This window comes from Rhinolophus sinicus, chromosome 4 (genome assembly GCF_057876585.1).
Source record: "Rhinolophus sinicus isolate RSI-liver-muscle chromosome 4, RSI-T2T, whole genome shotgun sequence".
Taxonomy (NCBI): Eukaryota; Metazoa; Chordata; class Mammalia; order Chiroptera; family Rhinolophidae; genus Rhinolophus; species Rhinolophus sinicus.
In genome coordinates, this window is record NC_142504.1 from 10726244 (window position 1) to 10739556 (window position 13313).

A 13313-nucleotide genomic window follows, 5' to 3' on the forward strand; every position below is an offset into this window, starting at 1 on the left:
CTAAAAATATACTATACGTTGGGTGGTCTCAGTGAAACCCAGACCTTTGTGATCTTTACAAAACGTTACTACAAAGAAAGGTTTAGTGAGTCAGTAATCTTTCAATTAGTAGGTTGAAGAGTCACTGTTTGGCAAATTAGTGTTCATTGAATTGGCCTAAAATCACCTTGACTACCCCCACCCCAACTTGGTGGGTTGTGGGCAAGGAAGCTTTGCTCTGTGTCCAAGGCCATGGCATTGTGGGGGGTCTTTTATCCACCTGTTTCATTTTAGATTTTGGGATAACAAAATGTATAATTTTGTTTTATTTCTCTATGCTCAGGAGGCATAAAAGATACACAAAACTGAGAGAAAATACGTTTAGTCATCGTAAAGCAGGTGCAATTAAACACCATCTTAAGAAAAATTTCTGTAGGACTATTTTCACTTCAGAATGGACTGAACTTTTCAGCCTTCACACCTAGAGAGGGGTGGCTGTGCACTGGACCTATTGAGGACCCATGTTCAAATCCTGACTCTGCCACTCATGAGCCCCCAGGGGGGTTGGGCATATTACCTGACCTCTCTAAGTTTGTTTTCCCACTTTTAAATTGGGAGTCATTATAACTACTCACAGAATTGTGACAAATGAGATCCAATAGCAGAATGCGGCCTGCTTTTCTATTCCTCCCTCCTTTGGACCAGGAATGTTTGCCTTGTGGGAATTATTCCAGGGGTCTGGAGGAAGCGTTGTCCACTTTCCCAGCTGGTCCCTTTTGCATTGATAGTTTGGCCATTGCCCAGATGACGCAGTCCCTTCGTGTGCTGGCTGGAGAGATAGGAGTCAACAGCACCCAAGGGGACAGATGCCATCACCCGGAGAGAAAAGGGCGAACTCTTAGGAACACCAGTGTTTATGGGGCAGGGGGAGGGCAGAGGCCAGCCAGGAGCAAGCTGGGCACGGGAGTGCAGCTCGAGCCAAAGTCAAAAGTCAAGACAGAGGGACTAGTCAAGTGCATTAGACACCCGAGAGGGGTCACCGAGGACGTGCTCCTCCGGTGATTTTTCAGGTGCCTGACCCGCCATGTTTCTTTTCTTTGCCGATAGAGGCGGGAGACAGGAGCACAGAGGCTGCAGACGAGCGGCACAGCCCCGGGGAAACCGTGGAGGAACTCGAGGGCGCAGGAGAGCAAGGTAAGCCCCACGCATGCAACTGACTTGGTTCGAAATCTTCCAAACGCTCTGCTTTCCTCTGCTCTTGCAACAGCTTAGGGAAGCGCACGCAAGCACTGTCAGTTCCATTGAAGTGATGGAAAAACCATGCCTGGGAGTGCTAATGCTTTTTCAAGCCATCGTGGAGCCGGGATTTGCATCTAGCAGCCCGGAGCCCTTCGCCCTGGACCCGCCTTGTCTTTCCAGAGTTTCCTAAGCGTTTCCAGTTTCAAAGCAGCAGCGCGGTGCTTTGTGCAGGTATCTCGGCCACAGGGAATGCCTCGCTGCAAGACTTCTCGCTATCTCTTTTTGTGGGAAACAAATTCCAGGCAAATGTACTCCATCCTAACGTCCTCGTGGCTAATGATTTCATTGTTTCTCTTCCTTACTGCCCTTCACCCTGATCACTTCCGCCATGGCAGTGGGGGGCCCAAGCAGGTGCGAGGAGTCCTGCCAGCACACCAGCGCCCCCAGCGCTGCTGGCGGGAAGTGCAGCTGGGTGGACAGAGGCCTGGGGACGGGAGTGGGGGAGCAGGAGCCTGTGGGGTTCTTTTCGAAGTGAGGTTCCTGCTGCTGTGGGTTGTGGCAGTTTGCGGGGAATGTTGGACGGAGGGGCCCCGTGAGCCTTTGGAGTGTGGAGGGTTTTTTTTTAATCGCACTCAGGAGGAGCTTCTGTTTGGATTCTAAATATCCCCAGGCTGACCCTAGGTGTCTTGTGATCTGCCACAGAGTCTCCTATTGCCATTTTCCTCCTTGTTTATGTGAGAGGAGCATTGGTGTCATTAAAGCTTTAAAGGAACTTTCTTCTAAGAATTCAGGGTTTTTAAACAACTTTATAAAGTGTTGTGACGCGTTGGGAATAACACCGGCAGTCAGAAGTTCTGGTGTCAGAACCTCGCTACCTAGTTGTCGGGGCGATCTGTTCTCCTCTCTGACCCCGTCCTTTTACCTATGGCTTCTGACCCTTCACAGGTCACTATGTCAAAAGTCACTGAAACGCATCAGGTGGGAAAACAATAACAATGACCATAATACAGCAGCTGCTATCTATTGAGTGGTTACTACATGCCAGACGCTGCTCTAAGCACTGGTCATGTATTAAGTCATTTAGTCCTCAGTTTCCATATGAGGAAACTGAGGCAGAGCCCAAGGTCATACAACCAATAAGAGCAGGGCCAGGATTTGACCCTGGCAGCAATGAACATGATGAAAATGATGTGAGTGTGGTTAGAGTGAAAATGACACTAATAATGTAAAAAAGAAAAACAAAATGCTGTCACTTTTGCTCATGTCTTTTAATCACTGTTATCTCAAAAAAGGGACTAGTGTTAATGTTATCTCCTCCAGGAAATTGTGGGCCAGACTCATGCCCCCCCCCCCCTCTTGAACATCCCCTTGCTTTTAGCATCATGTTAGATAATCATCTATTCCCTTGTGGGTTGACCCATCTAGACTGTGAGCTGCCTGAAGGCAGGGACAATGACCCAGAGCCGGGCCCTAGCAGAGGCTGTGGAGCTTGGATGCAGGGCCTCTGGCTTCTCTTGGCATTTTCTCCTCCTCCTCTCTCCCCTCCTACTCCTTCGAGGCACCTGGATCTCTCCCGGTCTTCCCAGGAGAGTCCCTGTTGAGAAGATTTGACGGTCCATCTGAGTGTCAGGGAAGCAGGTCTGTAGTCCTCTAAGGGGCTGCTGATTTTGGGGTGAGTCATCGTCACGATGCTTGGGGTTTCCTTGTTTCCCTTGGTGTAACAGGAAGCTGAAGGTGGTCAGTGCTGGGGGCCTGTGCCAGCGCTATGGATGGGAACCAAGCTCACCTGAGATCCTTGGGAGGATAGGGGTGGAGGAGAGGTTTGGGACTCCCTCCGCCAGGCACGGAAACCTCAAGGGCAGCTCAAGGGCAGTGAACCGCAGGGGCACCGTGTTTGTATTCCAGGTGTGGGGATGGGAAAGGAATGCGGCTTACCCTGTGGGCTCTAATGAGCACCTGTCTCCCCACTGCTTACTTATGTCTTTGAACTTGATTTAAATACGAAGAGGTAAAAACAGAAAGTGGGTAGAAGGGCCATCAGATGCGAGTGTCTGGAACTTGACACCCTTTCAGAAGAGAGGCAGCCTAGCATGGTGGATGGAGGCCCAGAGAGGAGTCAGGTGGTCCCCTGTTAGATCTCACCGTCACCTTGCTGGCTATAGCTGGCCTCAGTTTCTTCATGTGTGAATGGGCATTGCTGTGAAGGCTAAAGGCAATTCTGTAGGTGAAAGGGTCTGCACCTTGACAAACATGAATTGAAAATTAAGAAAACTACCAGGAGGACCCACTGATTTTCTCTTAGTACTTTCAATTTAGTTGGTGAATTAACACCTCATTTTAACCCTTTTCCACTTCTTATTATTTCTGATGTGTGGTCTTGCATTTCTTGCATACTGCAACAGTTCAGTTTTCCTTGCGATTTGCTTCAGTTGTCACACATTTTGAGTCGATCCCGTAAGTGTTTGCTGAGTGCAGGTTACATGTCAAAAAAGATGATGCTTTGTGGTTTGAAGGATAATATCCACAGCAGAAAGAGAATTAATTAACCTAAGAGGCACCTCATGTGAAAAGAGGAAACCAAATCACCTCCATGCTCCCAAATGGCCTTTTAAAAAACTCAGTTGCCAAATGTATGTGCAAAAATTATCACAATGAAAAAACTACCTTTTGGTAACTTAAATACCTGACAAAAGCATCTCAGCATTAAATCATTAATACTCCCACCTGCTGCCAACTATAACTGCTTCCCTTTGTCATGATAATACAGACTGTCTGATTCTCTGGTAGAGTTTTTGGGCAGCAGCGTAATCAACATCTGGAAAAATTTGCTTGTGATTCTGAGATTTCAGTCATCTTGTCATTGTAGAGACTCCCTGCTTTCCCCACCCATGGAGATTTTTGTAACTCATGACTGTAATTTAGAATTCCAACCACACACGTCTGTCATCTATTCCTTTTGGCATCAGCTTGCCTTGTATGGTGAACACGGCTAATGTTTTATCAAGTACCAAGAGATAAGATATCACATTACTGGTGATATGGTAGTAGGACTTTTCTATTAGATCCTGGTTTGATGGAGGGATGAAACCCTTTTTGAAAGGAGGGCTAGGAGTTTTTAGGTGATGGATACGAGTTCTTCTTTCCTTGGTCAGTGGTAAAGATGGACTGTGTTACCCTGACTCCTGGAGGATGCTTAGAGCACATTCCTGACTTAGAAGGCTGACATATTAGTTTCCGTATTTCTTTTTAAAGCTCCTGTCAGCAGCAGAATATTCATGTATTCATTCAACAACCACCTGCTTAGTGCCAGGCATTGTTCTAGGCATTTGGGATCCATGAGTGAACAGATGAGACGTAGCCTTCATGAAGCTTACAGTCTAGGGATGGGTCCTTGATCTGGCTCAGGATAATTTAGTTTAATATCTATTTAAAATTATAAAATGTTTTAAACATGAAAAAGTACAGGAAGTCATTCAGATACCCATGTCTGTATTGACAACTGACTTTCAAAATATTTATCTTCATTTTTTAAAAACCATGGGCATGGTAGAAAATTTGAAGAACGCCTAACAGAAGAAATGAAATCCCACCTATGTTCTTGGGTGGGGGGGCCACTGGGGTGCAGCCAGTTTTTGTCTACAGGAACTAGGATAAGCCTGAACTCGCTGGCCCCAGGAAACCAAGTTATTCTAATCCCAGCACCGCCATGCAATCACTATTATCATGTTGTGTTTCCTTCCTGTCTTTCTGAAGTGCATTTTTTACATAATCACGACCGTATTGTATCCCACTTTGTAGTTTTTCTGAAATATAGTTGATCTTCACTCTCACTGTGTTGTTCTGTGACATTTTCTCCAACACACCCATGTCCTTATCATGAGTATCACCAGCAGAGGCCACACCCAGGACAGAAAAGTGGTGTGTGTGGCGTGTGTGTAGCCAGCTGTGTGTATCTGTGTGGGTGACTGTTTGCTGGTGATAGGACCATGTCTGCCCTCTTTGAGGTGAGTTGCTACGCTGGAAGGGGGTCCTGGAGGAATTTAACTTCCTGTGAACAGCAGGTGGAGGCCACAAATCATTTTGCCGAGTAGTTGGATCCACTCTGGTGTCAAAAATTCCCTTTGGGGCTGCCTGTCTGTTCTCGTTGTTTCCAGCGTTCTTGGTGCCCTTGGTAATTCTGTTGCCAAGGTTGCCACTGAGAGGAGTTACTTTCTCCAGGGGTTTCAGATCCACAGTAAGAAAATCTAACTCCATAATTCTATTCTTTGTCATTGGAGGGCTTGAAGTGAGATGCATGTGTAAAATACTTAGCACAGAGCCTGGCACATGGTGGCTCGACCCATATTAGACCCCTAAGACACCATGCTCCCTTCCCCACATCCAAGTGCAGGTGTGGGCTGATTCTACCTGTAGTGAATTACCCATCTGGGACCCATTGCTGTGCATGTTGTTACCTTGGATGCTCCATATTTATTCGAATCCCCTGTTCCCCAGGTCCCAGTCAAGCCTCTTTGATGTGGCAAATTTGGTGGCCTTCTGACGATTATTCATTGATTTTCTCTCTGCTATTCTTCTTGCCTCTTCACATACTGGCATTTTTGTATTTCTATATATTTATGTTTTATAGTGGCAGAAAGAAAAAAAAAATCACATGTCACAAGATGATGCAATTTTCAATGACTAAGTGAGTTATACTTTCGGCTTGCTTCCTAAAGCCAGAGCTATAACGTACTATTAAAATTGGTTCTACCCTTAACCTTCTGTCTGTGATAATGCCAACAACAGACCATATGAAAAAGAGGTGTTCTTTCTGGGGCAAAGCTTTAGTTTATATCACGGTGGTGGGCCTGGAGTTAAGATGGAAAAGCTCTAACTCTGATTGGAGCAGATTGTTTCCTCAGCCCTCACACAAGTGTAAACTGCGTCTGCATCCAGTGAACTGGAGGTCAAATTTGGTCAAAACAGTGGAGAGGATAGGGTTTCAAAGGATCCATGTTTACCAAACTCTCTTTTTCTTTCCTAATTTCATTTCTGAGACCCCTTTTTCAGTTGGGTGGGGGCCATCTGACTAATTTCTCGCTAATGTAACGTGGGGAGGAAGGCTATGTGTTTCTTCCAGACCTGGTCCCTAAAATCCTTCTTCATGCTCCGCCATTTTTTTTTCCGTCTTTCTTTATGTACCAGCTAGATGCACATAGCCTCCAGTGGAAGACACTGGGACCTAAGAGTGGGTGGAGCCACTAGTTGGAAAGAGCCTGGGTCCCTGAATAACTCTACAGAACAAAACCCAAAGCCCAATTTATATTGGGCTTTGTAATGAGCAAGAGGACCTGGGACACCAGTGGAGACTGGAAGGATGATGGAGAGGTTGTTAGGCAAAACAGACGGGCTGCAGGGAAGAAGATTCCAGGGTTTGATATTCTGGATTATGAAAAGGAAATTCAAGATAGTCGTTTTGCTCCCCCACACCCCTCCTCACTGCAGTGTCACTAATTCTCAAAAGCTCATAACTGCAAAGGCTATTGGAAAATTCTCCCCAAATTCTTAGTGTAAAAAAGAAAGTTAGCTTATTCTAATTTGCCCCCTGATATTATGGGGAAGGCCTTGATCTGGGACTACCTCCGCTAATGTGTTTTGAGACACTGGAGGCAGGTACTGAAAAATAATTACGTTCACAGACACACTAATAACGTGTAAACTTAGAAAAAAGTTCAAGAATAGGTAGGAGGCCATCCCTATCACAAAGAAAAGTTGCCTCCATGTGCAAGTGGGATTCTGTAACCTCCGTCGGGGCCTCCAAGCACCTTTCTCAGACCCTCAAGTATGTAGACACTTTGCTTTTCATTCTCCTTGTTTATTTAGATGGTCTCTGCCATCCCTGGGCCTAATTATACGAGAAACAAAGGATGGGGTCTAAGGAAGCAATAAGGTAGAAGCAAAATGAAATGGAGAAGGGCGTTAGTGACAGCTGAAGAGGAATTGCATCCATAGACAGACTTCCTGAGGCGGCTCTCTCATTCGGACCCCTGGTTCCACAGATTGGTCTGGAACCTACTCTTATAAAATCCCCTAAGGCAGGGACTGTTCCTTGGTTACCATACTGCCCAACACACAGTTGGCACTCAGTAATGTCAGTTTAATTTCTCCTTTCTTGGTTCATTTCTTCCTCTTCTATGTCCCTCCTGGAAGGGATTGTGTTTGATGGATGAGTTAAGACTTTGGCTGCAAGCCACAGAAACTCCCTTGTCAGATCACTTACAAGAAGGGAATATAGTATATGGTACTAGGGCATCTCACGGAATTTGGGAGGAGCTGATTTTCAGATCCTGGCTAGAACTGGGCCTGGAATGTACTGGAACTTTCTCTTCACCTCTCACAGTTCCTGTTCCCAGCAAAGATACTCATCAGTTCTATTTGATCCTATTAATTGCAGCCAGGGGAGCAGAGCTGCAGTTGAGACACTTCACTGCCTGCAGCCATTTCTCTGCTCCTGTGAACACGAGGGGGCCCTTCCCAGAATTTGAAGTGGTTGTCAGATAGCCCAGTGGGTGTCCATGAGGGGTACAAATAATGCTCTTATTGGGGCAACTTGGGTTTCTTATTCTTGGACCACTGGCTGTTGGGAGAATATAAAATGGTAGTCGGTTTCCTACCTGAGAATGGTTGACATGCGTTAATAAAATGCTGAGGAACTGTCTGTCTTCTCTTTGGTATGACAAGTACAAGTTATTTTCCTAGAAAACTGCCTTTCAATAACATGCTACATATAGTGTCTCATCTTTTCCTAGAGGTTTGAAAACCAATGAGCAACATGTTCTTACTCCTGACACCGTTCCCCTTCTGGAGAAACAGGTAGCAGCGTCTGATAGCGGGGGTACCAAAGATGATATCAACCCCTGAGTCAGAGGAGGCTCCTGCCAGATGTTGATTTTTTTGTTTTATTTTGAAGGACGTTTTTTGGTCCATGAGCTATAAACTAATTTAGCAACTGAGTTCAATTCCTATTCTGCTTTCTTGGGATGAAGCCAGGGTCATGCATTACATCTTGGGAGAAATTAATCTCCATCTAATTAATCTTGGCTAATGACTGGATCAAACTATTAATATGTATATTGTTTCCTTCCTTCCTTCCTTCCTTCCTTCCTTCCTTCCTTCCTTCTTTCCTTCCTTCCTTCCTTCCTTCCTTCCTTCCTTCCTTCCTTCCTTCCTTCCTCAAACATTTGTTGCTGGGCCTTCCTTGTTAGAATTCTTCCAGTAGTTCAAAAAAAGATCAATTCCTTTCCAAACTTATTTTAAAGTAAATATAATAAAACTAGAAATTTACTATAACCTAGAAGTCAATAAACATTTTCTGTAAAGGGTCAGAGAGTAAATATTTTTGGTTTTGCAGGCCACACAGACTCAACTCCGCTCTTTGGTTTAGAAGCAGCCACAGACAATATGTAAATAAATGAGCATGTTCCCATAAAATGTTTTCTGTGGACACTGAAATTTGAATTTCATATAGTTTGAATGTGTCACCAGACATGTTGTTTTGAATTTTTTTTCAATCACTTAAAAATGTAAAAACCATTTTTAGCTCAAGGACTCTACAGAAACAGGTGATAGGCTGGATTTGACCTGCAGGCATTTTCGTGCTGACCCCTGCTCTAACGACGAGAACATAGCATCCACACATCTGCTTGCCTGTCTTGGTTTAGTTTTCTTACTTCAGAGGCGTTCTTGGAGGAGCATTTCTGAGAGAGCAAGCAAAAGCAATGCTTCTTTTGATCTTGGTCTTGAACTTGTTCTTTCTTGGCTTATGTAATGTTAGCATTCAACTTCACTTGGTTTGGTGTAAGACTTTGCACTTGAAGCAGTACATTTAGTGGTTCTGTAGGTGTGCAGTCTCTCAAACCAGGGAGGGAGATAATGATTCTGGGGAGAAACAGTTTAAAAACAGTTCTAATTGTTCAGGCAAGTTATTTTTACCAGTCTTTAGGGGACCGATAAATGATCACATTGTTATTATTTTTACAGATTATATTTCAAAAAGCTTTTCTGCTAAGAGCGATTCAATTCCAAGTTTTAATTTCACTCACTCAAGAAAAAATTTCCATTGCATGAGGATTTTTTTTTTCTTGATAATTTACTATCATAGACTGAAACTGAGGGTTTTTAGGCTTCTCATTCCAGGGCTTACAGTGACACAAAAGAACTCAGGAGCTTCTGCTAAAGATTTGGGAAAGTGGGAGCAACACAAGGAAATGGGATCTATAAGAAACTTTTGGTGGTTACTGTATTAAAATATACAATATGATATTTAATATATTACGATATATGTAAAATTTTACATGTACTATATTCTTATAACATTAATGGTGAGAACAATAACTAAAATATACTATAGTCACGGAGCAGAATTTTCCACCCTGTCTACATGATGAAATTGGGAGTCGCCTGGTGATGATGATAACTGAAAGCTCTCTACATGCTTAGGTTTCACTCATTGCCTCTCATTTCATCCTCACTGTAAAATGAGGAAAGCAAGACTCAGGGACATCTAGCATCTTGCTCAAGGTCATATAGCTGGTAAGTGGTGGGGCAGATTTCAGACCCAGGTCTGTCTGTCTGTAGAGTCCTTTTCATGCTTTCAGTTTGTAACCAGTTCCAGTCTCAAGGATCACCTCAGGGTCTGAGCAACCCCTGGCTCCCAAGCTGAGATGAGCCATGAGGTCTGTGACACCCACAGACTTCTGGATCAATTGATCTTGCCATTGACCTAAGCAAACCATCCATTTGAGTGTGGTTGTGGGTCTTCCCTGAGAGAATTTATAACTGAAGTTCCAACTATAGCTGACATGAAAAATACCCTTTTCGCTAAAAATATATGGTCAATAGAAGAAGATTCAATTCCTGAGACATTCATTAACCTGGGTGCCAGTGAGCTTGAGGGTTTTATGGGTCCCCTGGAATTGTATGTAGAATACTGCACATGTGCCTTTTTTTTTTGGAGAGGACTTCTAATTTTAGTCAGATTCTGAAGATGTGTGGACCCATCACTCAGTGTTTGCTCATTGTGTCAAATTCCATCACAACAAATGAGGTTAAATTCATTGTACTCCCCCAGTAGGCTGAGCATAGATAGCATGTCATTCCACATGTGACACTGGGCAGACCCCACCAAGGGTCTCACTTCTGGTTTCTTCAGGTGAGCTCCCAAGCCCCTGACACAGAACAGGCCAACTGTAAATCCTTACTAATTGTTTGCTGGTCCACGGGAATGATTTTCCCTGTATAAAGCTTGCCTGACTCAGTCATTTCAGCTACTGGCAGGACCAGTGGTTAAATTGGTGTCATTAAATGAAACTCCCACGTGCAAACACTGCCACTTTCAAGCCGTAGGACCTTAGTCAAGCCTCTCTGGGCCTTAGTTTCCTCTTCTGTAGCAACAGAGTTAGCTGTGGGTAAATCTTGCCCACTTCCACAAATTCCTGGAGTCTCATATTTGGCAAAACCAAATTGGAAAGAGCTAGGACAAGCCATTTGGAATGGGCTAGTACTTGTAAATTGTAAATTGCACAGTTCAGAGTCTTTGTGTGAAAGCGCTTGGCCACAAATATGGGTTACTTTGGTAATTATCTTCTGCCCAGGGATTGTTGAGAAGTAATCTTATTGGGGCTCCAGACTAGTTAAGGGGACAGCTGCTGGGAGGAAGTGGGCGTGGCAATTTTCCCCGACTTCCTTGTTTGGAGTAAACTTTGGCAGCGTCTGCCCGGCTCAGATGTTTGCTTTTCCATCTGTTGATGTGCTTATTGGGAGCTCTCCTGCATGCCAGAGAAAACATCTAGAAGTACGACGCCAATTCTTAGCCATTCCCTTGGGTCCCCAAACCCCACCAGCCTCTAGAGAGGGGAAAGCGAAGCTGAGATAGAAAACAGACGTGCCTGTAGCTCGCTGGCTTCAGCGGTTCCCAGAGACTAGGGTGGAAAAGACTAGGGGATTTCGGCTCGCACTCACCAGCCCCCATACACACGCACCGTGCGCGGTGCCACCCTTGCTTAGCACCCCTCTCGTCTTACCTGGAAGTTGGCATTGGAGATGGGGCAGTCGCGATGCTGGCTGACTCCTCCGTGTGCCTAGTGCTTAGTTGACTTAGCGGTCCCCGTGCCTGCAGCTGGCGCGCTCCACTCGCAGCAAGGGCGGACCTGCGGGGACAGCGCGTGGCGCGGCCAGGGGAGGGGACCGAGCTGGGCTGCGCGCTCTGCCGCGGAGGACCAGGGACGCCGGCGGCAGAGCCATGACGGAAGCCAGCAACAGGAAAGAGGGCTTCAAAAAATGCCGGAGTGCCACGTTCAGCATCGATGGCTACAGCTTCACCATCGGTGAGAACTTTCCACCCCCTGTCTACCCTCTGCGTGGCTTCTGGTTTGGGCAAACACCCTTTCCGGAGGCAGGGAAGGTCCTTTCCAAGCGAGGGAGGGGGGCGGTCGGGGGCGGGCTGAGCCACGGGGCGCTCCGGGGGCCACGGCAGAGCCAGGCGTCGCGTGTGTGGCCGGTCGCCGCGCCGAGGGCTGTACCCACGGTGCCCCTCCCGCTGCTCTAACCTGGCATCCCGCTGGAGCTATTTCAGAATCACACCTCTCGTAACGGCTCGATTTCCTTGCTGGGGTTTTAGTAACTTAAGTCAGAAGAGGAGGGATAGAGTCAGGGATGGAGGAGAGAAACACCGAGAGAGGGAAGTCAGCGACAGAAAGCCGTGGGTATAATAGACTCGAAGACAGAGACACACAGACGGACACACAGAAAGACAGAGTGACAGACGTCCAGACACAGAGATATCAATGGAAACACCGAGACACCAGGTCAGAAATCCAGAGACAGAGACGCAAGAAAGAGACCAACAGAAATACGGTATGACAGAGACCTGTCAACAGTGACAGAAACGAGAGCGAAGCAGAGTGTCAACGCTGTCTGCTGTCCTCTGACTCCCAGTGTCTCCTTGTTTTCTTTCCTTCCCAAACCCTTTACCAAGAAGGGAACCAGAGAGGGCTGGAGGGATCCACTGCTCTTGGAGGGAGCAGGACCCCAGGACTGACCTTTTAGAGGCGGAATTTAAAGCGATCAGCGCTTGATGCTTTTGTTATTGGTCCCACGCTGCGCACTGTTTTAAAACAACTGGTCCAGAGCTTGCTTTCTCACCTTCCCAGGAGGCGGGCAAAGCTAGGGAGACTTCCTCTGTGGAATGTCAGAGTTTGGAGAACAGTAGGGGAGAGCTAGGGGCCAACGAGCTGTTCTGGTGTTTCTACTTCTGAGTGTGCTCAGGTCACCACACTGTGCCTTTAAATCTGAACTTAACCCCAAAGCCCTTGAAAATGAGGGGTATGTTACTTTGCCTTTTGGTGGTACCTCCTTGGAGGTATAGCAGGAAATTGCTAGGGGTAAGAAGAGACCATGGGAGACAAGCTCATTTCTGGACTTTTTGCTCCTTCTAACGAAGTGACCCAAGATTTCTGGGGCCTGGGCTAAACACCTAACTTCCAGAATTAAGTCTAAACACCCCAGCCTGCCTCCCAAGGCACTGCATTTTGGTTTGGCTTCCCTTTCCTGCCTCAACTGTCACTTCAAGCCTGGTTCTTCCACCCACTCATTATTGCTTGCCCTTGTCCAAACACACACCCTATCTCACCCCTCAGAGCCTTTGCTGGGCTGTTCTCACAGCCGGGAATGCCGTCCCCCCAATTGTGCACTGAGAAATCTTGACTGTCTGGGCCCTCACTTGCCACCTCCTCTGCCCTCCTTCCCCATCAGAAAGAACTTCTTCCCTTGCACTCCCCTTAGCCTCACAGTCCTCTGTAAGAGCTCACCCCTGCCTTGAATTATTTATTTTGGCACCTATCTCTTGCCTTCCTTGCACTACAAATTCCTGCGGATGAGACTGTCCAATTCATCTTCCACTCTCTAACGGGGATGGTGGGCGCTGGAGAGTGTTTGTAGAAACGAATTAAAAGTTGCCAAGGTCAAAAGTGATTAATTAAAAGTCCATTGTCATGTTAGTATTAGTTTTGTTGAATCTGGTAAGAAAAATTCCAGAAGTCATTTTTAAGTTTTACCTA

At 46.1% G+C, this 13313-nt stretch overlaps 1 protein-coding gene across 8 annotated transcripts in view; it reads left to right on the forward strand.

The window, feature by feature from the left end:
• The window catches only part of PDE1C (phosphodiesterase 1C), a 483269-nt gene that overhangs the window by 54464 nt on the left and 415492 nt on the right, over positions 1-13313 (forward strand). For 5 of the 8 annotated variants that reach the window (XM_074340964.2, XM_074340965.2, XM_074340966.2 and 2 more), the window contains exon 2: positions 1087-1173. In XM_074340964.2, coding sequence (XP_074197065.1) covers positions 1087-1173 — 87 coding nt within the window. Of the gene's footprint in view, positions 1-1086; positions 1174-10961; positions 11583-13313 lie in introns of those variants that run through there. The other 3 variants (XM_074340969.2, XM_019726218.3, XM_074340971.2) reach the window with 3 other exon arrangements.